Source organism: Lepidochelys kempii, chromosome 2, assembly GCF_965140265.1.
Source record: "Lepidochelys kempii isolate rLepKem1 chromosome 2, rLepKem1.hap2, whole genome shotgun sequence".
NCBI classification, from domain to species: Eukaryota; Metazoa; Chordata; order Testudines; family Cheloniidae; genus Lepidochelys; species Lepidochelys kempii.
The window spans coordinates 223,231,424-223,254,480 of NC_133257.1; the positions used below are offsets into that span (position 1 = coordinate 223,231,424).

The 23,057-nt window shown below is 44.3% G+C and overlaps 1 protein-coding gene across 3 annotated transcripts in view; it reads right to left on the bottom strand.

The window, feature by feature from the left end:
* The window catches only part of LOC140907610 (probable acyl-CoA dehydrogenase 6), a 142,767-nt gene extending 120,286 nt beyond the window's left edge, over positions 1-22,481 (bottom strand). The window contains exon 1 of one of the 3 annotated variants that reach the window (XM_073333921.1): positions 22,252-22,481. In XM_073333921.1, the coding sequence (XP_073190022.1) occupies positions 22,252-22,437 (186 nt within the window). In that variant the 5' untranslated portion in view covers positions 22,438-22,481. Of the gene's footprint in view, positions 1-21,332; positions 22,006-22,059; positions 22,226-22,251 lie in introns of those variants that run through there. The other 2 variants (XM_073333924.1, XM_073333922.1) reach the window with 2 other exon arrangements.
* Positions 22,482-23,057: the final 576 nt, after the last annotated feature.

Here is a 23,057-nt window from a genome sequence, read left to right on the forward strand (position 1 = left end):
GACCTCTGTGCACTCCCAGGGGTATGCCTACCCCTTATTGAGAACCACTGCCATAGAATACCCAGTTACAAAATGTCCTGAGAGCACCCAACTGGTTAAATATGAATGTTTTGCTCATGATCTACACAGGTTCCTAACGTTCCTTTTTGAACAACGCTTATATTGTATTTTACTAAAGCCATTTCTCCATCTCAGCAATGGTAAAATTCTATTACAACTGCTGTGAAATCTGACCACAATGGGCAAAGTTACACATACCATGCAGCTAGACTAGAGTTCTCTTTATATCACTGTGGTAGTCAACTCTGCAGCTTTCAAATCACATATGGCAGTGTTTTCTTCTTAGTTCAGCTGTACAGACAAAACTATTTGGTCAATATTAAGATTAAATTTTTGCATCACTAAAAACTCTGCTGGGGATTTAGAAAGTTTATTTGTATTCAAACTTTTAGCTTTACATTATATACAGAAAGATGATCTAATGATGGTCTCTACAGAGAGCATGTGATAAGTGACAGCTTGGTGTATTCCATATAAATGCAGAGTTAGAGTTACTCCAGTGTTGCTGCAATACTCCCCCCCAACACCTACTGAGGGCCAGAAATCTGTTCAGGTGTTGCTGAATGTCAACATTCTTTAAAGTAAGAATAGGGGGGATAGAACAGTGAGGAAAACTAAAAAGATTTTGGAAGAACAGCTTAAATACTGGAACACCGATCTATACAGATGCTTATTCCCAACCACTGCGGTATCTTAGTGCCTCATATAATTATTAATGTGAGTGCACAAAGTTCTCTTTTTTGCTGTCTCTATTTCAGTCAGCAGGAATTTTTTTGCATGCAGTGTTATTGTGGGAAAAGTCAGGTCACAGAAATTCCCTTTTCCATGTACAACTGGCCAAGAGACTGTGCCCTCCCCCCCCCGCCCCCCATTCTGCTGGATTCAGACTTTGCCACAGTGACCACAAATTCTGGCCTTAATTGTAATTCTCTGTGACTAGTAATGAAACAGAAACCCTATAGGAGCTCCATTGGTTCATAATGAATCTGTCTGTCTAACACCACAGACTGCAAAGAACATGTCACCACATAGCTCCACTTTCTTCACTGGCTCTCTGTCAAACACAGTGTCAAACTCAAGTTTAGAATTATCTTCAAAGCCCTCAATAGGACAGCCCAAGCTACCTGATCCAGGACGATGGAGCTAATTTCCAGAACAGGTTGGAAAGACCACAAATCTCACTGCTTTCAAAATAAAATGTAAAACCCACTTTTTGTACCCAGGTCTACTGGGTATCTAGAAACAGTGAGGAATACAGCTGAACTCCAAGGCTGTGGCCAACTTTATGATCTGAGGGTGGACACATTCAGATCATAAGGGTGTTACAGAGGCAATCCATTCTTCAGAGGGATGGATCGCTTGATGATTACCAATTCTGCTCATTTCCTCTGAAGCACCTGGCATTGGCCACTGTCAGAAGACAGGATACTGGGCTAGATGGACCTTAGCCGTTCTTATGTTCAAAGTTCCCCCGCTACCCAACCAACGTCACCCCGTCTTTCTAGAGTGCAGCTGCTAAATCCACGCGTGGCAAGTTTGGTCTCAACCCCTGTCCATAGATAATAGTGTCACTGTCTTCATCTCTCTTATGAGATTTCCATCCATCTTTTTTCTCAGGTGTTTGACACTTCTAGTTACATATCATGATTAACGTATTCCCTTTACTCTTGTAGGTCATAACACAGGTTTGTACTCTGTGCATATTTTTAATATTATTTTACGTAGGATAATGGTCACAGACTCAAGTAAACCAATGGAGCACTCAGTAAGTGAGCTTGCTTAGATTTACAGCAGTCATATTAACATTCAACTCAAGCTGGCGTACCTGGGCCTTACATTCCACAAAGTCTTTTGTTGACTCTCATAAAAAGGTGCAGTCAGTTAGGCCCTGATCCCACCAGGCTTCCTGGGCCCCAGCTTCCACCAGAACTGGCCCCTGGAAGAAACAGACAGCCCTTTATACCTTGCCTGCTGGGCCTGGATTGGCTTCTGCCTGCTCCTAGCTCTTCTAGCCACAGTAGGACTGATTCTCATTGGTTCCAACTGCAGCTGATCCTGGCTGATCTTTCTATGCAGCTCCTGCTCTTCTTCCCCAAAGGAGTGCACCAAGACAGTGGAGCTTCCAGCAGGGGGCAAACAAACACTTGGTACACCTTTTTACAGTAGCAAATTGTAGGTATGGGGGAGTTTATAGAAATCTTTATGATTATCCATCAGTCCTAGCTTACTGGATTAGTAAACCTTTCTTGAATTATTTCTCTCTCCTCATGTAATCTTTCTCTAGGATTTCAGTTAGTCAACCGATGGCACATACAGCAGGAGACAAGAGTTTCCCCGCACTTCTGCTTTTGGATGAAAGGTTCAGAACAGCAGCTTTTCATCTTCCTGTCCCTAACCTACATGTGAGGGATTTCTCTTTGCCCCTCTCAAAAATGCTAAAAACTAATAAAATATACTTTAAGAATCTTATAGGGCAGGTGTAAAGGATTAAAAACTTTGGGTGAAATTCTGGGTCCACTGAAGTCAATGGGAATTTTGCCACTGATATCAATGGGGTCAGGATTTCATCTTTTATATGGCTATATTGTACCTTTGATCTTTAAGTAAAATTCCCCTTGGCATTAATGGAATTAGGATAGATATTCAGTTAGCCCTAGAGTGATTGCCCTTGTTGTTATTTATTTGTATTGCTGTAGTGCCAAGGAGCCCCAGTCATGGACCCCACTGTGCTACCTTGCTGTCTGTACTTGCACAGACAGTCTACGTCTTCTCTCTTTTGTGGATGAGAAGGAACTATTCTAAAAGAGAACTTCAACAACCTCTCCACACATTTAGACGGAAAAGGACAAACATTCATTTTGAAAGAATGTGTACAGAACAAACTGCAGGAGACAATTTTCAGAAACTCAACATACCTGAAATTTAATATTGTGAAAAGTTCATGTGTGTGTCTCCTCTTTGGCTTAAAACCCTTAGTATATTATATACATATTTGCCTTATTCCCTTTTTGTTATGTGCAGTGATAATATACGTCCCCTTCTTTTGCATATTAAAAGCATGTGCATTGTACAGTAAGAAACAGGACATTTACAGAGCTGATTAGCCTTAATTGGACTGATACGGCTAAAGTACTGACTACTGTGTTAAATCTTTGTGACTTTAGGTCACTCTTTCATAATGGTGACAATTAGACATTGATGCCCTCGAATCAGTTCTAATGAGAACTATACTGATACAGTGTGGACCATCAACTTGAGAACACAACATATTTAAAAGTATATTTTTAATTAGGCCCAAAATTCCAAAAGTGGAGATTTTTAAATGAAGATTAGATATTGTCAAAGGAGTAATTATATGCATCTTCTAGTGTATACATATACCTATCTTGCCCAAATTATTTTTTAAAAATCCAGAGAAGAAACTCAGTGTCATTTCTTCTTCAAAGGAGTTAGAGCCTAGTCATAAAATCATAGAAATGTAGGACTGGAAGGGACTTCAGTAGGTCATCCAGTCCAATCCCCGGCACTGACGAAGGACTAATTATTATCTAGACTATCCTTGACAGGGGTTTGTCTAACTTATCCTTAAAATCCTCCAATGACGGTAATTTGTTCCATTACTTAACTTCCCTTACAGTTAGGAAATTTTCGTTAATGTCTAACCTAAATCTCCCTTGATGCAATTTAAGCCTGTCTTCAGTGGTTACATAAAACAATTTATCACCTTCCATTTTGTAACAACCTTTTATGTACCCGAAGACTGTTATGTCCCCCCTCAGTTTTCTCTTCTATAGTATAAACAAAGCAATTTTTTTCAATCTTTCTTCGGAGGTCATGTTCTCTAGACTTTTAATCATTTTTGTTGCTCTCCTCTGGACTTTCTTCAATTTGTCCACATCTTTCCCAAAGTGTGTTGCCCAGAACTGGACAAAATACTCCCCCTGAGGCCTTATCAGTGCTGAGTAGAGCAGAAAAATTACTTCTCATGTTGTGCTTACAACTTTTCTGCTAATACATCGCAGAATGATGTTTGGGTTTTTTGCAACAGTGTTAAAATGTTGACTCATATTTATTTTGTGATCTATTATAATCCCCAGATCCTTTCCTGCAGTACTCCTTCCCAGGCAGTCATGTCCCATTTTATATTTGTACAAATGATTATTCCTTCCTAAGTGTAGTACTTTGCATTTGTCCTTATTGAATTTCATCCTATTTAGTTCAGACCATTTCTCCAATGTCAAGATCATTTTGAATTCTAATCTGTCTTCCAAAGTGCTTGCAATCCCTTCCAGCTTGGCATCACCCACAAACTTTATAAGTGTACTCTCTGTTCCATTATCCAAACCATTTATAAAGATATTGAATAGAACTGGCCACAGGACAGATCCCTGCTGAATTATTTGACATGCCCTTCCAGCTTGATTGTAAACCATTGATAACTGCTCTCTGAATGCAGTTTTCCAACCAGTTATGCACCCACCTTATAATAGGTTCGTCTAGGCCAGGGGTTGGCAACCTTTTAGAAGTGGTGTGCCGAGTCTTCATTTATTCACTGTAATTTAAGGTTTCACGTGCCAATAATACATTTTATCATTTTTTAGAAGGTCTCTCTCTATACGTCTATATATTATATAACTAAACTATTGTCGTAGGTAAACAAGGTTTTCAAAATGTTTAAGAAGCTTCATTTAAAATTAAATTAAAATGCTGATCTTACACCGCCGGCCCACTCAGCCCATTGCCAGCCTGGGGTTCCATTCACCTAGGCTGGCAGCAGGCTAAGCGGGGCCTGTGGCTGGGACCCTGGCTGGCAAGGGGCCGGCAGCCAGAACCCCAGACCAGCAGTGGGCTGAGTGGGGCCGGTGGCTGGGACCCCAGACCAGCAGTGAGCTAAGTGGCTCAGCCCGCTGCCGCTCAGCCCACTGCCCGTCTGGGGTCCCGGTCCTGCCCACATAGAGTAGGTACCTACCTTCTCCCTGGTTCTAGCCATTCTCTTCCTCTCTCTGCACTGAGATGAGGGTTGGAATACACTGAGAACAGGGCTGGGGGTGAAGGAGCAGGCTGGGGGTTGGGTGCAGGGTCTGGCCAGGAGCTAGAATGAGGGAGGGGGCTCAGGGTTGGGGCAGGAGGTTTGGGTGTGGAGCGCTTACCTGGGCAGCTCCCATTTGGTGCGAGGGGTGCAGGAGCTCCCGTTTGGTGCTCAGGGTGGGGGTGGGGATGTAGGGGGTGCAAGAGTCAGGGCATGGGGTGTGGGGGGGCTGGGTATGTGGGGGGGTGCAGGAGTCAGGGCAGGGGGCTAGGGATGTGTGAGGAGAGTACAGGAGTTAGGGCAGGGGGCTGGGTATGTGTGGGGGGTGCCAGAGTCAGGGCTGGGGGGCGTGCAGGGGTCAGGGCATGGGGCTGGGGTGTGGGAGGGTGAGGGCAGAGGGCGAGGGCAGAGGGCTGGGTGTGTGTGAGGAGGGTTCCGGGATCAGGACAGAGGACTGCGGGTGTGGCCTGGGGTCGTGGGGGTGCTCCCAGTGCCCTGCCCTGAGCAGCTCATGGCAGGGGGCCGGAGGGGATATGCTCTGATTCCACCCCCTTCCCCAAGGTCCCCAGAGCAGAGAGCACGCTGTGGCTCTGCTTTTCCCTCTCCCCCGTTTTTACCTCTCCCCCTCCGTCGCAAGGGCCGTCAGCTGATCGGCTGCAGGGAGGGAGAGAAGGAGGGGCAGGAACCCAGCATGCTGGGGGAAGAGGTGGGGGAAAGGGGAAGCTTGTCTGCCCTGAAAGCTTGCCTGGGGTCCCCGGCAGACAGCAGCGTGCCATTAAAAATTGGCTCGTGTCCCATCTTTGGCACGCGTGCCATAGGTTGCCGACCCCTGGTCTAGGCTATATTTCTCTAGTTTGTTTATGAGAAGGTCATGTGAGACAATAACAAAAGCCTTACTAAAGTCAAGATATATCACATCTACTGCTTCCCCACATCCACAAGGCTTGTTACCCTGTCAAAGAAGGATATTAGTTTGGTTTCACATGATTTGTTCTCAACAAATCCACATTGACTATTACTTATCATCACCTTATTTTCTTCTAGGTGCTTACAAATTGATGGGTTTGATTATTCACGACATTATCTTTCCAGGTACTGAAGTTAACCTGACAGGTCTATAATTCCCTGGGTTGTCCTTATTTACTTTATTAATGATAGGTACTATATTTGCCCTTTTCCTGTCCTCAGGTATCTCTCCCGTCCTCCACAAGTTCTCAAAGATAATTGCTAATGGCTCAGAGATCTCTTCAGCCAGTTCCTTAAGCATTTTAGGATGGACTTGATCAGGCCCTGCTGACTTGAAGACATCTAACTTGTGTAAGTCATTCTTAACTTGTTCTTTTCCTGTTTTAGCCTGGGATCCTACCCCAATCATTAAAGAATATTGTCATAAATATAAAGGGAAAGGTAAACACCTTTAAAATCCCTCCTGGCCAGAGGAAAAACCCTTTCACCTGTAAAGGGTTAAGACGCTAGGATAAACTCGCTGGCACCTGACCAAAATGACCAATGAGGAGACAAGATACTTTCAAACCTAGAGGGGGGGAGAAACAAAGATTCTCTCTGTCTGTGTGATGCTTTTGCCGGGAACAGAAAAGCAATGGAGTCTTAGAACTTAGTAAGTAATCTAGCTAGATATGCATTAGATTCTGTTTTATTTAAATGGCTGATAAAATAAGTTGTGCTGAATGGAATGGATATTCCTGTTTGTGTGTCTTTTTGTAACTTAAGGTTTTGCCTAGAGGGATTCTCTATGTTTTGAATCTGATTACCCTGTAAGGTATTTACCATCCTGATTTTACAGAGGTGATTCTTTTACTTTTTCTTCAATTAAGATTCTTCTTTTAAGAACCTAATTGCTTTTTCATTGTTCTTAAGATCCAAGGGTTTGGGTCTGTGTTCACCTATGCAAATTGGTGAGGATTTTTATCAAGCCTTCCCCAGGAAAGGGGGTGTAGGGTTTGGGGAGGATTTTGGGGGGAAAGACGTTTCCAAGCGGGCTCTTTCCCTGTTATATATTTGTTAGATGCTTGGTGGTGGCAGCAATAAAGTCCAAGGGCAAAAGGTAAAATAGTTTGTACCTTGGGGAAGTTTTAACCCAAGCTGGTAAAAATAAGCTTAGGGGGGTTTCATGCAGGTCCCCACCTCTGTACAACAGAGTTCAGAGTGGGGAAGGAACCTTGACAAATGTACCTTACTGAAGATAGATCTCATAGTGGTACTTGGACTTAACAGTGTTAGTCACCAAAAATTAGTCCAGATAATTTATGTTATATTCTGAAATAAATATGTAATTGTTCTTTAAATCTACCAGTTTGGCAGGCATAATGATATGAAATAAGTGTGAGCACTACTTTCTATGGAAATACTCTTATGCAATTCATAAACATTTATTTCTCCCTGAAGACCAACTACAATAGGCACTGAAAGCATTTTTAAAAATCATGAGACAGAGGGAAACATAAAAAACAAACAAACCAAAACCCACAGAAAGTCCTAAAATCTAGAGCAAGGCCAACCTCAGAGACAGAGTGCCTTGGGAACAGGAGAAATGGGAGGAAATGTTGGATCATATTAAAGAAGTTCTGTATTAAAATCACAAATGAGTTTGATTCCCCAGAGTTTAAATTCCAGGGTATCACTAATTAAGAGGTCTCTTGGTTTTTGGTACTGTTTCTCTCCCTCTATGTGTGAAACTTGCAAGCTGCTAATTGTGTTAGTACATTCTAAGACAGAGTCTGTTCTCAAAGCAATTCACAGAGAGAGAGACTCAAAGCAATACTCTAACAACAGAAACAACACCCAGAGACTCCCCGCCCTTTTGTTGTATTAACAATTGTGATTAAAATAGAGATAGAGGATGTATGTGGATGGATGCTTGGTGTGGATAATAACTGAATGATCAGGGAGGTGCCAGCCTAAGAATCCAGTGTCCATCGGCTGAAGAAGGCGTCAAGTGGAAATAACCAGAGGACACCCCACCCCCTCCCGGAGGGCAGACTGGAATCCACCCAACAGCCTCAAGAATGGGAGAACCAAAGAACAAGATAACATCTTGGAGCTGTCAGGAATGTGCTATCTGCTGATTGATTCAGCAACAGCATGATGAAGCAATTCCCATAGACTGGCATAGGAAGAAATTCCTATAAAAATAGACTCTAAAAAGTGAGAACTTTGGGGTCTGATTCTGCAAACCAACTTCCAGGAGCATCAGATGAGCATCTGACAAGGCCCTGCTCCCTCCTCATGTCCAGGCCACCTGGCCAGTGGCTTGGCATGAGCAACTCTAAGGCTGGTAACTATGATAACAACCTTGCAGAACCTGTGTGTGTGGGTGTGTATGTGTGTGTGTGTGTGTTTGTATGAATGAATGTGTGAATAAATATGAGATTGGATGGAATGTTATAGCTATAACTAACTGCTTACTATGATTCTTTCTGTATTCACAATAAATGTGGTATTTTGCCTTTTTCCCTTTAATAAGATCCTGCTGGTTTTTATTTTATTGGTACAACATTTTGGTGGAGAATTGCGAAAGGGGGAATATTGGTAAAAAACCTCAGTTATTGTAAATATTGGTGTGCACACCGCCAGCTCTAGTGAGCTAGGCATTTCTATTAGATTAAACCAGACCTGCTGGCCTCCGAGAAGGTAGCAGGGGACCTGCTGGCCTCCGAGAAGGTAGCAGGGGACCTGCTGGCCTCCGAGAAGGTAGCAGGGGACCTGCTGGCCTCCGAGAAGGTAGCAGGGGACCTGCTGGCCTCCGAGAAGGTAGCAGGGGACCTGCTGGCCTCCGAGAAGGTAGCAGGGGACCTGCTGGCCTCCGAGAAGGTAGCAGGGGACCTGCTGGCCTCCGAGAAGGTAGCAGGGGACCTGCTGGCCTCCGAGAAGGTAGCAGGGGACCTGCTGGCCTCCGAGAAGGTAGCAGGGGACCTGCTGGCCTCCGAGAAGGTAGCAGGGGACCTGCTGGCCTCCGAGAAGGTAGCAGGGGACCTGCTGGCCTCCGAGAAGGTAGCAGGGAAGAACAGGTTAACCGGACCTGCTGGCCTCCGAGAAGGTAGCAGGGAGAAACAGGTTAACCAGACCTGCTGGCCTCCGAGAAGGTAGCAGGGGACCTGCTGGCCTCCGGGAAGGTAGCAGGGGAAAAACGCATAGATTAAGCTATGATTTCAGAATCTAGGCTGTGTCACTTGCTAAGTAATACCAGCAGTGACAAAGAGATTGAAATATCCATGTTAAGATGTTTAAAAGAAAACAGGGTAAGCCAGTACCAGAGGGAGGAATGGAGTCAGAAGGAACTCCAACCTCACCTTTTGTTAAAGAAATTACACCTTTTAAACAAATCCTTCAAAAATGTGGGCACAGTCCTTGGACTAAACAAGCCCTAGCTGATGTCTGCACTATTTCGGACCTAGAGGATAGATTGGCTCAGTATATCCTCATATACAAACCTTCTAGTGCTGCCAAAAGAGATGCAGCAGCAATTTGGTTGTTGTGGGAGGCATGTAAGGATTCTTCCCTCCGCTTGTCTTCATGTAAAGAGGAAAAGGCACAAACGGAAAAGGGAGCAGACAATTGGAAGGTGCTGGCTACAAATATCCAAAGCCAGCTGAAAATAGTGAAAGAGGCACTCCAGGAATACAAAAAGAGTGAAAAAGTTAACTCTGCAGAGGCTGGAGGGAGGCAGGTAAAGGGGGAGAAGGTCCTATGTACGGCACCCCCAGGCATAATTACAAAGAGAAAAGAGAGTTAAAAAAAAAAAAAAAAAAGTTAACTCTGCAGAGGCTGGAGGGAATTAAGCAGTTAAACTTTGTATTTCACCCAAACAACTTTTAACCGAAAATGTTAAAAAGGAAAAGTGTTAGAGCATTCTTGGTTTCTTTGCAGCCATTCTGAAAGAAAAATGGGCCCTTTTCCAAAGGAATGTCTGTAAATTAGCCAGGCAAAAATAAACTATCTGATTAAAATCATTTGACTGGACAATTTAGTCAAATTTGCTAAAAGAACATAAGAGGGTTCTATTGGAACTTAACTGCCTCAAATGTATAAAGGGAATGTAAGATGTAAAAAACAGAGCAGTGTGGAAGGGATGTTAAGGAAAAGAAAATGTGTATGTATCTGTCTGTGTGTGTGTAAATATGTAAAGTTCTAAGGACCAGTTAGTTTTGTTTTTGTTTTAAATAATGCCACTAAAAATCCATTTCACTCTTTAATTCAAAGTTGCAAAACTGACAGACCTTTTTGCTAGACACAGGTAATTAGTGTTGTTTGGCTTTGGGATTTGGCATTTAACCCTTAAAAGGTAACTCAATGCTTTACAAAATTTAAAATGTTTTTAAGTTGTGGCTGCAGCAGGGCAATCAAAATCAGGAGAATATAAAAAAAAAATTTTTTTGGATTCTTTTTGTTTGTTTTTTGTTTGTTTGTTTTTGTAACAAAATAGCAGATGAGAGTTGTAGTAAAAAAAAAAAATTAAAAAAGACAGTGCCTCTCTGAAGCAACAGCAGGGGTGAGGTGCACAAAACAAAAAGGAGCAATGTTAGAAACACTGAGTCTTAAAATGGCTCTGAGTAATCAGACTGTCACTTTGATAAAGGTACATGAAAACTCTGTAAGCAAAAAAAGAAATAGTGACACCTTATGTAAAAATGGATCTGGATAATGTTATAGAAGTTAAACTATGGAAGGAATGTGCATTTGCCCCAGAACATGTGCAGGGTATATTGTAGAAGGGGCAAAAGAAATGCAAACATACCATGCTACTTAATTAAAATGCTATTAGGGCTCCAAAGGGAGCCACAATAGGTTGGGTTTTCTTTTTCAGATTGCTGTGTGTTTTGGAAGCAGAAGTTAAAAGTAATCAAAACTCTGGTGAAAGTTGATTGTGTCCCTTTTAAGATAGAGTCTCTAAGCTGCTGATGGCTTTAAATCCAAAAGCAGGAAGTTTCTGTGAAAATGCAAATTACCTAAATGATAAAGGAAGGAAAGAACTAGCAGCACAAAGGAGCTGCAGATAAAGGACATACCTGGTCAGCAAACAAATTGTCTAAATAAAAGGCATGGGATAACAAGATAATTTTAATACATTTAATGATAATAAGTATCCCTGTAACAACGTATAGTGTGTATGATTTTTGGAAAAATCCTTTAAGGTCGTATGGTAATGATGCTTCTCAGTTATTACCTGTAAATAAAACTTAAAGCTTAACACAGCAGGAAAAACATTATAAACTTGGTCTGCTGTATAAGAAGGAAAACTCAGGGATTTAATGACTAAACAGTGGGATAATTTCCCCATAACCCTTAAAAGATAAAAGCCTTTGAAACCTGGCCTGCCTATAGAACAAAAACAGGAAAATATGGGGGCAATTTCTCTGTTTTGCCTGCAATCAGCAAGGGTATTTGTAAAAGAAATATTTTAAGCAATAATCTGCCACCCCAAAAGGGGTAGAAACATGTTCTTTTTGTCTTTCAGAAAATCAGGAAAAGCTGCCAGCTGAAAAGCAACCCAATACCATGAATCTACTGTCACAATAGAAATTGTGTTCTGTGTTCTATGTTTTGTCTTGTGTTTTGTGTTGTTGCTCGCACTGTTGTGTGTTTCAAAAAAAAATACTGAAGACCTGCAGGAACTTAAAAATAAATTAAGCTTTCTGTCCCAGCTACAGGACAGCCTGATACAAAAACAAGTACATGCCAATGTAGACTTGGTCCAAATTGGTCTGGGTAACCTAAAAGGCCAATGGAATCTTTAGTAATGGCTTAATACTACCACATGGCTTATCCATAAGAAAAAAAAAATATTAGAAATAGGAAACTACACAGCCATAGCTATGGGATGCACTGAAATGCAGATACTTGCACTAGCTGCTTTGGAACACAAAATGTTCTGGGTCATATTGGGAAATATTAAGGGTTTGATGCATTTGTTAAAAAAGAAAGAGATCATTGTTTGACACTTATCAATATGAATGGATGCAATATGTTTCCACTATTGTAAACCAGACTTGTTAATGGGAGAAATTGTTGTCAAAATTGCACACCAACAGTCCCTGAAGGCAAAGGTATTGAAGGTTAACCCACTCCCCATATTACACATGGGATCCTTTTGGCTACCCTGGACCTTGAGCCAGTGGGCTGGGGAGGGAGGGAAGCTATTGGACACTAGAGGTTGTACCGAATGGACTCCTCAAAAGTGGGTGTGCCTCACCTTGCCTGTTGCCCCAGAACCTTGTAGTAAAGATACATCACTAGGATCATGTATGTGGCATGAATTGGAATCACAAACTCAAATTGCCTCACAGTACTTTCTCTTGAATAGGCTACATAGAAAGTGACACTGACGATTATAAATCTTAGTGTCAAAAGGGGGATTATGTTGGATCATATTAAAGAAGTTCTGTATTAAAATCACAAATGAGTTTGATTCCCCAGAGTTTAAATTCCAGGGTATTACTAATTAAGAGGTCTCTTGGTTTTTGGTACTGTTTCTCTCCCTCTATGTGTGAAACTTGCAAGCTGCTAATTGTGTTAGTACATTCTAAGACAGAGTCTGTTCTCAAAGCAATTCAGAGAGAGAGACTCAAAGCAATACTCTAACAACAGAAACAACACCCAGAGACTCCCCGCCCTTTTGTTGTATTAACAATTGTGATTAAAATAGTGATAGAGGATGTATGTGGATGGATGCTTGGTGTGGATAATAACTGAATGATCAGGGAGGTGCCAGCCTAAGAATCCAGTGTCCATCGGCTGAAGAAGGCGTCAAGTGGAAATAACCAGAGGACACCCCCCCCCCTCCCGGAGGGCAGACTGGAATCCACCCAACAGCCTCAAGAATGGGAGAACCAAAGAACAAGATAACATCTTGGAGCTGTCAGGAATGTGCTATCTGCTGATTGATTCAGCAACAGCATGATGAAGCAATTCCCATAGACTGGCATAGGAAGAAATTCCTATAAAAATAGACTCTAAAAAGTGAGAACTTTGGGGTCTGATTCTGCAAACCAACTTCCAGGAGCATCAGATGAGCATCTGACAAGGCCCTGCTCCCTCCTCATGTCCAGGCCACCTGGCCAGTGGCTTGGCATGAGCAACTCTAAGGCTGGTAACTATGATAACAACCTTGCAGAACCTGTGTGTGTGGGTGTGTATGTGTGTGTGTGTGTGTTTGTATGAATGAATGTGTGAATAAATATGAGATTGGATGGAATGTTATAGCTATAACTAACTGCTTACTATGATTCTTTCTGTATTCACAATAAATGTGGTATTTTGCCTTTTTCCCTTTAATAAGATCCTGCTGGTTTTTATTTTATTGGTACAACAGAAAGACACGTACTGATAAAAACAATCATCACACATTTCCACACAAAAATGCTCAAAACAGAACCAAGCATCAATCTTATATTTTCTGATACACTCTTGCAAGAATCTAAATCAATCACAGACACTTATACACCGCTTTTTCAGACACAACTTTTAGCTGTCAAAAGTGTGCCGGTATATAGTCCAGTTTAGTCAGATGTGCTACTGAAGACAAGCAGCATGACATAATCGCTAGCTCTGAAGCACAAATACAATTTTTGGGCCTAACTTCTTATGGGGGACGCTCCCTGAAGTCAATGGGAAGTTATTCTCCTGTGAATAACAGGAATAATTAATCTAGTATTTGGATATATAGCTGTAGTCATCTTAGACTTGTGTAACATACTTTGAGACTGAGCAAAACAGAACGCATGATCCTGCTCACAAAATTGCCATTATTGCATTTTGGCTACAAGTTAATCATTTCAGTGTCAGATGATTCTGGTGACATCAGTCTGATAATCACACACAGAGAAATTTTCTTGAAGCCTTAATACATCACGCTGAAACTTATTTTACTTTTTCACTCTTATCACTGAAATATAGTTTAAAAGTTAAAAGAATTCTTTGCTCTGGCAGCACTCACAATATATTGGATGATACTTTTTGTTACATATAGGTAACACTACTGCCCCTCCCAGCTACAAGATCTGACATGAAAGCTTCCTCTCTATCAAAGTATTGTCTAGTATATTGATTTAAATCAACTGAGGATTTGTCCCCAAAATACTTACATAATACTGCCATCAGAGAAAAGAGAAGAAAGTGGAGCACAGGATCTGTGGGTATATTATATGCTTTCCTCGGGAATGCTGGGTTCCATGTAGTTTGTGCCCGACCTCTCTGCAGGACTAAACTTCCCCTATTTAGCAGAACATTCAGTGCACAATGGGGGAAGCTTCCCACGCTTAGTGTTCTGAATCCATTCCCTCCTGTAGGTTTTAGTGAAAGGAAATATGATTGTAGACGAGGGGTTCCCAAACTTGGCCGGGAATGGCAAACCGGGGCCACTGGGAAAGAAAGTGTCTTGCAACCCGCCAGGGGCTTACCCTGAACAAGCTGCAAACCAAGTTTGGGAACCCCTGTTGTAGACTACTATGTTTTTTTAAAATCTCAAGTCCAAATCATGTATTTCCCAGCTGATGCACTTTCCTTCCTTTAATAATTTAACATCCTCCCACTAAATAATATGATCAGTGGGTAGCACCTATTATCCCAATGACTAGATAGTAACCTGTCTCCTCCTCCTCAGTTTCCTAGTGGCTAAGCTATGAAAAGCTTATTCTGAAATGATATACAGTATTTGTAATTATCAGAAGAACAATACACTTTTCTTTTCTGCTGCTGTCCTATGGATGTAGGGAATGTGACAAAGATAGATCAACCAACTTCATTCAAGAGGTTTCACTGGGAATTGAGGGCATGCTGCAGTATTTTGCAGAAGGTGTTCATCCTTTCAAAGGATCATGCTCTCTAATATTTACCGCACTGAAATCTTTTCCTTAAATGCTCTAAATTTTTACACTAGGGAAATGTCTCATAGACTTGGAAGACCAGAAGGGACCATTTTGATCATCTCTTCTGGCCTCCTGCACATTGAAGGCCACAGAACCTCACCCACCCCCTCCTGTAATAGACCCACAACCTCTGGCTGAGTTACCGAAGACCTGAAATTATGATTTAAAGGCTTCAAGTTACAGAGAATTTACCATTTACCATTGTTTAAACTTACAAGTGACGCATGCCCCTTGCTGCAGAGGAAGGTGAAGAACCTCCAGAGTCTCTGCCAATCTTACCTGGGGGGAAATTCCTTCCCAACCCCAAATACGAAGGTCAGCTGGACCCTGAGCATTTCAGAGGATACCTGGGAAAGAATTCTCTGTCATAATTCAGAGCCCTTCCCATCTAGTGTCCATCACCAGCCGTTGGGGATATCTTCTACTAGCAGTCTCAGATATATGTGCCATTGTAGGCAGTCTCATCATACCATCCCTGCCATAAACTTATCAAGCTCAGTCTTGAAGACAGTTAGGGTTTTTGCACTCACTGCTCTCCTTGGAAGGCTGTTCCAGAATTTCACTCCTCCGACAGTTAGAAACCTTCATCTAATTTCAAGACTAAACTTTTTCTTGGCCAGTTTATATCCATTTGTTCTTGTCATTTTGTTACAGATTTCGCTGTGGTGGTGGTGGTAAACTCAGGGGGTTTCCGGGTGCCAAATGTAGGTCCAGTGTGTTGCAAAATACACAGGGCCTTAACTATACTAAATATAAAATCATAGATAAAAAGTGGTCACCATATTGATTTGTAGCTTTGCTATGGGGATATAAACCAAGACCAACTATTTATCCAAAGGACATGGTCTCACATCTTCTTTATTCCAGTATCCCCATTATAGTATTGCAGCAAGGATGGGATAAGAGTAATTGGACCAGATCCTCAGGTGGCATAAATGAGAAGCTGATTTACACTGAATAAGGCTCTGGCCACACATGTATGGAGAATTACACAGGTTCATGTCCCAGAGCTCTCACTCCCATCGCCAAGACAAAAGAAAAAAGAAAAATGCAGAGTTTAGATACAGCAGATTAAGAATTTGTTTGATTACATTCAAATGTAATGTAGAGGAATCCCCATTTCAACAAGTTGTTGAATACTCTTGTACTATAACCTTGTACAATAAAGAATAAAAGTTACTCCTCAGAGATTTCCAAGAGGAAGGGTGGTGACCTAAAAAGTAGTAAAGGAAACTACTCACATGACAATTTCAATATCCCTATTGAAAACAGCTCCCTGGAATTACATGAGTCTCTTCCTCTTCATGCTCAAACAATTGGAAAATTACAGATAGAGTTATATTTTTAACCTAACAGATTACAGAGAAAAAAAGAATGGAAACACAAAATAAGGATTTCGGAGTAATGGAATCCAAATAATTATTTCTGTAACTTCTCCTGTGGTTGTGTTAGGGTTTGTCTACCCAGGAGAAAGTTACATCAGTTAAACTACAGGTGTAATTTTAAACAGGTGCAAATGGTTATGTGGCCAATCTTATTTTACTTTAAGAGTGATTTATTGCAGGTGAGAGTCAGCTCTACACTAAAAACTTGGCTGACATAGCTTCAGTGCTTAGGAGTGTGAAAAATCCATACCCTGAGCAACATAGCTATGCTGAGCTAGACACATGGAAGACTGTTTCCATCTGTCACAGAGGTGGAGTTCCTACAGTGACTGAAAAGCCCCTTCCAAAGCTGTAGGCTCTGTCTATGCTATGGGGTTATGTCAGCATAGGTAGAGCACAGTAGCTACGCCGCTATACTCCCTGTAGTGTAGGCATGGTCTAGCTTAAGTCAACTGGGAGCAGGTTTAAGCTAAACCAAAATAAATCATTCTTTAAATGTAATAAGAGTATTTACAAAGGGGTTTTGTACAAGCTTAACTACAGCAGTTTAAAAATGGATTAAAGTTAAGTGAGTGAAATTTTCATGTGTAATCAAGTCCTCATTCTGGGAGTTATGTATATGCTATAGAATTGTCCCGTAAAATAAAATATGATCTTGTTTAATATAATTTCTTGTGCAATACAGTCATCTATCAAAAATACACATATTGCCCCAAGCTACTGTAGCAGGGGTGGCCAACGTGAGCCACATGTGGCTCTTCAGAAGTTAATATGCAGCTCCTTGTATAGGCACCAACTCCGGGGTTAGAGCTACGGGCGCCAACTTTCCGGTGTGCCAGGGGGTGCTCACTGCTCAACCCCTGGCTCTGCCACAGACCCCCGCCCCAACTCCACCCCTTCCCGCGCCCTCCCCTGAGCCTGCAGTGCCTTCGCTTTTCCCCCCTGCCCCCCCACCCCCGCAGAGCCTCCTGCACGCCATGAAACAGCTGATCGGCAGGCGCTGACTGGCGGGGCTGCTAGTGGGTGGGAGACGCTGGGAGCAGGGTTGGGGAGTTGATGGGGGGCTGCTGACTTATTACTGTGGCTCTTTGGCAATGTACATTGTTAAATCCTGGTTCCTTCTCAGGCTCAGATTGGCCACCCCTGTACTGTAGCATCTGAGCATCTCACAATCATTGTGTTCATCCCCACAACTCCCCTATGCAGTAGGTAAGTGCTATTATCCCCATTTTACAGCGGGAAAACTGAGGTAGAGAAAGGCTATGCAACACAGGAGATATGTAGTGGGAATTGAACCCAGGTCTCCCAAATCCTAAACTAGTGCCCGCTAGACCACTGTTTCTCAAATGCTGTCACTGTGGCCACATGCAACCACTAGGGGCTTTTCGTGCGGCCATGACAGCCTCCTGGGTGGTGACAGACACATGGAAGCCTGTCTTGGACACATGGAAGCAAAGCACTGGCCCCTCCCACTTCCTCCTTGTTGTTCCTGGATACGCTGCCCTGCACCGCCTCGGGAGAGAGGTGGGACAGAACGCAGCAGAAGCAAGGGGAGTTCTTGACCCACATTGGACAGAGGGGGTTTCGGCAGCAGGCTCCAGTGGCGGGACTTCAGGAACCTGGCCGTGCAGCCCCTAGTGGTGAGAGGCAGCAGGTACTGAACGCCCCCCCGCCCCCGCCACGTCGCCCTAACCTCCAGCTGCAGGTCTTCAGCCTCCAGCCCCTGATTCCAGCTGCATGGCAGCAGGCACTGGCCCCCAACTCCAGTCCCAGGCTCCAGCCGTGCAGGGACCAACCCCCAGCCTCATGGCAGCAGGCTCCAACTGCGGGGTTCTGGTTGCGGGGCAGCAGGTGCTGACCCCTGGCTTTGGACATGGAGCTTCAGTCGGTCTCTGGCCCCCAGTTCTGGCCGTGCGGTGACAGGCACTGGCCCCAGGCTCCAGCCACGTGGCCCCAGCTCCTCATGCTGATCTCCTGCCCCAGCTGCACAGCAGAAGGCAGTAACCCACTCTGTTCCCAGGCTCCCCCCACCAACTGCTGGGCACTGACTCCTGGCTCTAGCCATGTACCCCTGGGCTCTGGCACCCAGCTCCAGGCTCTGGGCTTGGGCACTGACCTACAGCTCCGGCTGCATAGCAGCAGGTTTCAATCCCTGTCTCCTGTCCCTGTCTCCAGGTTCTGGCTGAGAGCACTGAGCCCCAGTCCTGGCTGCATGGCAGCAGACACCAGGCTCTGGCTATGCGACAGTGGGGCTCATCACCCACCCACACCACCCATGGACCCTGCTGCTGCCTCCCACAGCTCTGTATCCACCGCCCCTGGACCCTGCTGCCTTCCTGGCCTCGCATCCATCCCCCACATTGCCCCAGGCCCCTGCTTCCTTCCCCGGCCCCGCTCCATCCCACCACTGCCTCTGGCCCCTGCTGCCTCCCTTTCGGCACCCCCAGCCAGGGCTTAATGGGTCCTGGGGCTTGCTGAGAAATGTGATATTAACAAACATGCAAGTATCACTTTTCACAGCAGACTTCGAGCTATCTGTGAAAAGTGATACTTGTATGTTTGTTAATATTAGTTATCATAGCCTCCCAAGTAGCTAAAGTGTGCTGTGATATTAACAAATATACACATATCACTTTTCACAGCAAGCCCCAGGACACACTAAGTCCTGCATGGGTGCGGGGGGGGGGGGGGGGCGGTAGTAAGGGGGAGGCAGCATTATTTTTGTTACCGAGTCTGCCAAAAAACCCTACAAATATAAATGACAATGACCTGGATGTGAATCTGTGCATTTTTAATTGTTTTTCCTAAAGTTAATTAAGTATTTTAGGGGGAGAAGTGTCAATGCAGCCACTAGTGAGAGTTGGTGGCTGCACCCTAAGCCATCAAAACATTTGTTGTGAGAAGCCCTGCACAAGACCATCCTTCCTCTCTGTATTCAGGTATTTAACTTGTTCTAAGTTTTAGAGTTGCCAAGCATAATAGCTGGTGATATTTTCTATTAAATAAGGGACAAACCCTAGTCCCTAAGCACATGCACACTCCTACAGCCCCAGAACAAAGTGGAAAGGGTGCAGTTCCCCGACACATGCAGAGACGAATGCAACAGTTCTGCAGCCTCTGTGCACCACAGAATCTAGCTCTTCATGTGCCTCCCTATGCGCTAGTGTGTGTGGAGAGGAGTATGCTGTCCAAGCAAGTTGGTGAATCTGTGACTTCTCAGGTACACAGGTCAAACCCCCGCCATCTGCAGCAAGGATCTCTGCAAACCTAAGGCTGCGGGAGCAGCTACAGAATTACTCTGCTGTCACTTCACAAATTGGGGAGGATTCCTCAACCTAGGTACAGACAATTTACTCTGGCTTTGTGCAGGATCCAGGGGTTCAGTCTAAGTGAATAATATTAACATTTGTATTAACAAACTAATCAAGACGTAGAAATCTTTCCTTTATGTGAACAGAAAATCAAGGCACAGCAGAATATATACAAGGAACACATACATATACAAACCTCCGGGGAAGAGGCCTAACATTATTCATGCTTATCGACACACTAATTAAACATCCTTTAAACTAATGAGACAATGGTACATCCTGTTTGAGTGTGAGAAGCATGAGTTGTCATTTTACAATGAAAGAAAAATAAACAACGTCAATCAAATGTCTTTCCCCCCACTGAACTAAGATATAAAATAAATTTGGAAAGGTTAAACTCATCTAGTAATGCACAAAATCCCACGTGAAATGAACTACTACCCACCGGCAGGAACCATAGCATAAGATGGACCCGTTTCACCCATACAGTGCAAAGGAACGGTGCCTGAGTTTCAGCGCTACATAATGCCTCCTCCCATCACGAACCCTAATGATTATCACAGTTATGCCTTGTAGGTCACAGTGTAGAAAAAGTGGTTCAAGCTTCAACTTGTGATAGTGGTATAGATATCAGGCTGTCAGAGCCATGTGACTTGCTAATACACTCTTCTACACAGGTCATAAACCCTGGTTCTCAGCTCTGTACTCTAATAGTATTCTCTGCAACAATACTTTTAATGGGCTGAACCTGACTGTCAGAGACCAATTAGTATGACTATGACTGTTGCTTTAACTAGCTGTTAAATCCAGGATCTCTTCACAATAATTATTGTTACAGAGCACCTTGACTGCCACTTCCTCAAACACCCCCTTAGAGAGATCCCTTATCTCACATTATACACAGAAAGTGAAGGGCCAAATTCTGATTTTACCTGCACCATCAAATGCCTAAGTATCTCCATAATCTCCAATCACAGGAAATACTCTGAATTTACACAAATGTGACTAAGAGCAGAATTTGGCCTTGTAATGAAGTTGAGGACAGATCTGAAGCAACCCTGTGCACCTATTTAGAGCAAAAATAGATTGAGATTTTAATTATAAACAGGAATGTCAAATGACGACAACTTCTTTGGCTGGGTTTTTTTAAACTAAGGACATTTAAATAGCTTTAAAGTTAATCAAAAATAAAGGACTTTTCATCCAAATCAAAGAGACTTGGAAGGTCTCTTTAACAGCCACAAACTCCTGTTGGATCCCAACCATAAGCCTTCAAACATAATTAGTAGTAAAAGCTTTGTAACCTCCAAGGCCTGAGGGTGGACTGTGTGTGGCTAAGAAGCTAAGTGATTAGTATTACTATTGTCTAGATTACAGCTCAGATTGAGACTGTGTTTAAACCACATTACATAGTAAGAAAGGTTTACTGCTGATAAGTGGTTACATACAAAGAGTTCTGTCAATTAATATTTTTCAAAGTATGTCACTAGAAGAAAATAAATCTTGGCCTTGTGATATAATGAGCCAAACTTGCCCTTGTTGTAACTCTGCTAACTTCAGTGGAACTACGTCAGGGAAAATTTGGACCAATATTGTTAATTAATACAAAGTCTCCAAAGAGAGAAAGTCATTTAAAGTCATGTTTTTGACAAAAGTTTCTTACCTGTTTTCTAACAGCCTTGAAAAATATTAAAATCAGGTGTGTTTTAAAAATCATTTTTTTCTTTCCCACCGTGTTTGTTGTTTAATGTGTACATTTCACTTAAGGTGGCTAATGAAAACAGTTGTGTGCATTGCCTGCCTAGCTAGCTATCCATCCTCTATTTCTCCTTCACAGTACTATAATTTCCAAGTTGCAAACGTGACCTGGAGAATGTCTGAAGGTGAACAAAAATGGTTTCGCTCATGTTTTTAAACTAAGTATGAAACATTTCTGTCAGTATGAGGTTTGGTATACAGATAGTTACACATGTTATTATTGTACCAAACCGACAGTAAATATGGAGACTAAACTACCTGGATCTAAACAAAGATACTAGCAGCAATCTTAGGGCGAGGTGATGTGTGCACCTCATTGAGCAGGGCCCATGAGGGACTCCATGCTACACACCAACCTGCCAGTTTCAGGGCCACCCCTCCTTCCCCCTTTCTCGTGCCAGCAGGGGCTGGGATCAATCCCCGAACTATCCTGCTCAGAAAGTCGTGCCCCTCCTGACTCCCAGCCCTTGGCGAGGGGTCACCGCAAGGGGCTCCCGAAGCATCAGGCGGCAGTCACGGCTGAGCCCACGGGGCCGGCGTGCTCGGGAGATCCGGGCAGGGCAGGGCAGGGCAGCGCAGCGAGGGGCACGGTACCGACACAGCTGGATCGGGGGTGGGGAGAGCCGGCTCACAGGGAGCGGGAGAGCAACTGCGGCCTCGCACGGGTCTCTTCACGCAGGGCCCAGCCCGCGGGCAGCTGGAGACGAGCCCTGCGCCCCGGCCCCGCCGGAGCGAAGCCAGCTCAGGCTGCAAAGTACCAGGCTCCCTCAGGCCCGAGCGAAGCGGGGAACCGCCCCCAGCCGCGCCGCAGGGCAGGCTGGTACCTTTCGCAGAGACTCTCTCAAGGCGTAATGCTCCCGCGAGTACAGCAAGCGGGCTCCGTCCCCGGCGGCTCCAGGGGCGCGGCCCGAGCTGCCCGCCCGCAGCGGGGCCCGAGCGGGGCCGGACAGCCCAGGGCTCCACTTGCCCCACTCCCCGCGCGCCAGCAGCCCGCGCCAGCTCCTAGCCATGGCGGGGGCAGCGCGGGACGGGAGGGAACAACACACATGCGCAGCCGCCGCCGCCGCCGCTCCCCGCCCCGCGCCTGCAGCCAGGGCCGAGGCGGGGGCGCTGCCTGGAGTCACCTGCCCTGCACCTGCTCGGCGCGTTCCTCGCCGGGCTGAGCGGGCCGGGCGCGTTGGGTGCCGCGACAGCTGCCCAGCGCGGGACCTGTAGCTCGCAGGCTGCAGCCCTTAGCAAACCCAGGCGGCTGCGGGCTACACGCTGCTCCCGGGAAGTTTCCGCTGCTGGGAAAGGCGCTGCAAACAGCCCCTCCCCGTGCGCCCGCCGGTGTCGGGGACTCAGCCTGCTGCTCCAGTCGTTCGAACTTAGGGGTGAGAGATTTTTCTCTTCCTTTTGTTCGGTTTAGTTCAATGAGACTTTTAAACGACTCGATCGTCCCGCCTTGACGTAGCCCCGAAGTAGTTCTTGTTCTGGCGGCTGGGTGGTTCAGGGTGTGCCACACGCATCATGCAACGAAAATCCAAACGTTTGATCATGTTCTTTGCATATCTTTGCTAAGGAACACTAAAGCGTTGGTAGAAGCAAGAGTTTTTATTAAAACAAGCTAGTAAACGCAAGAGTCAAGAAA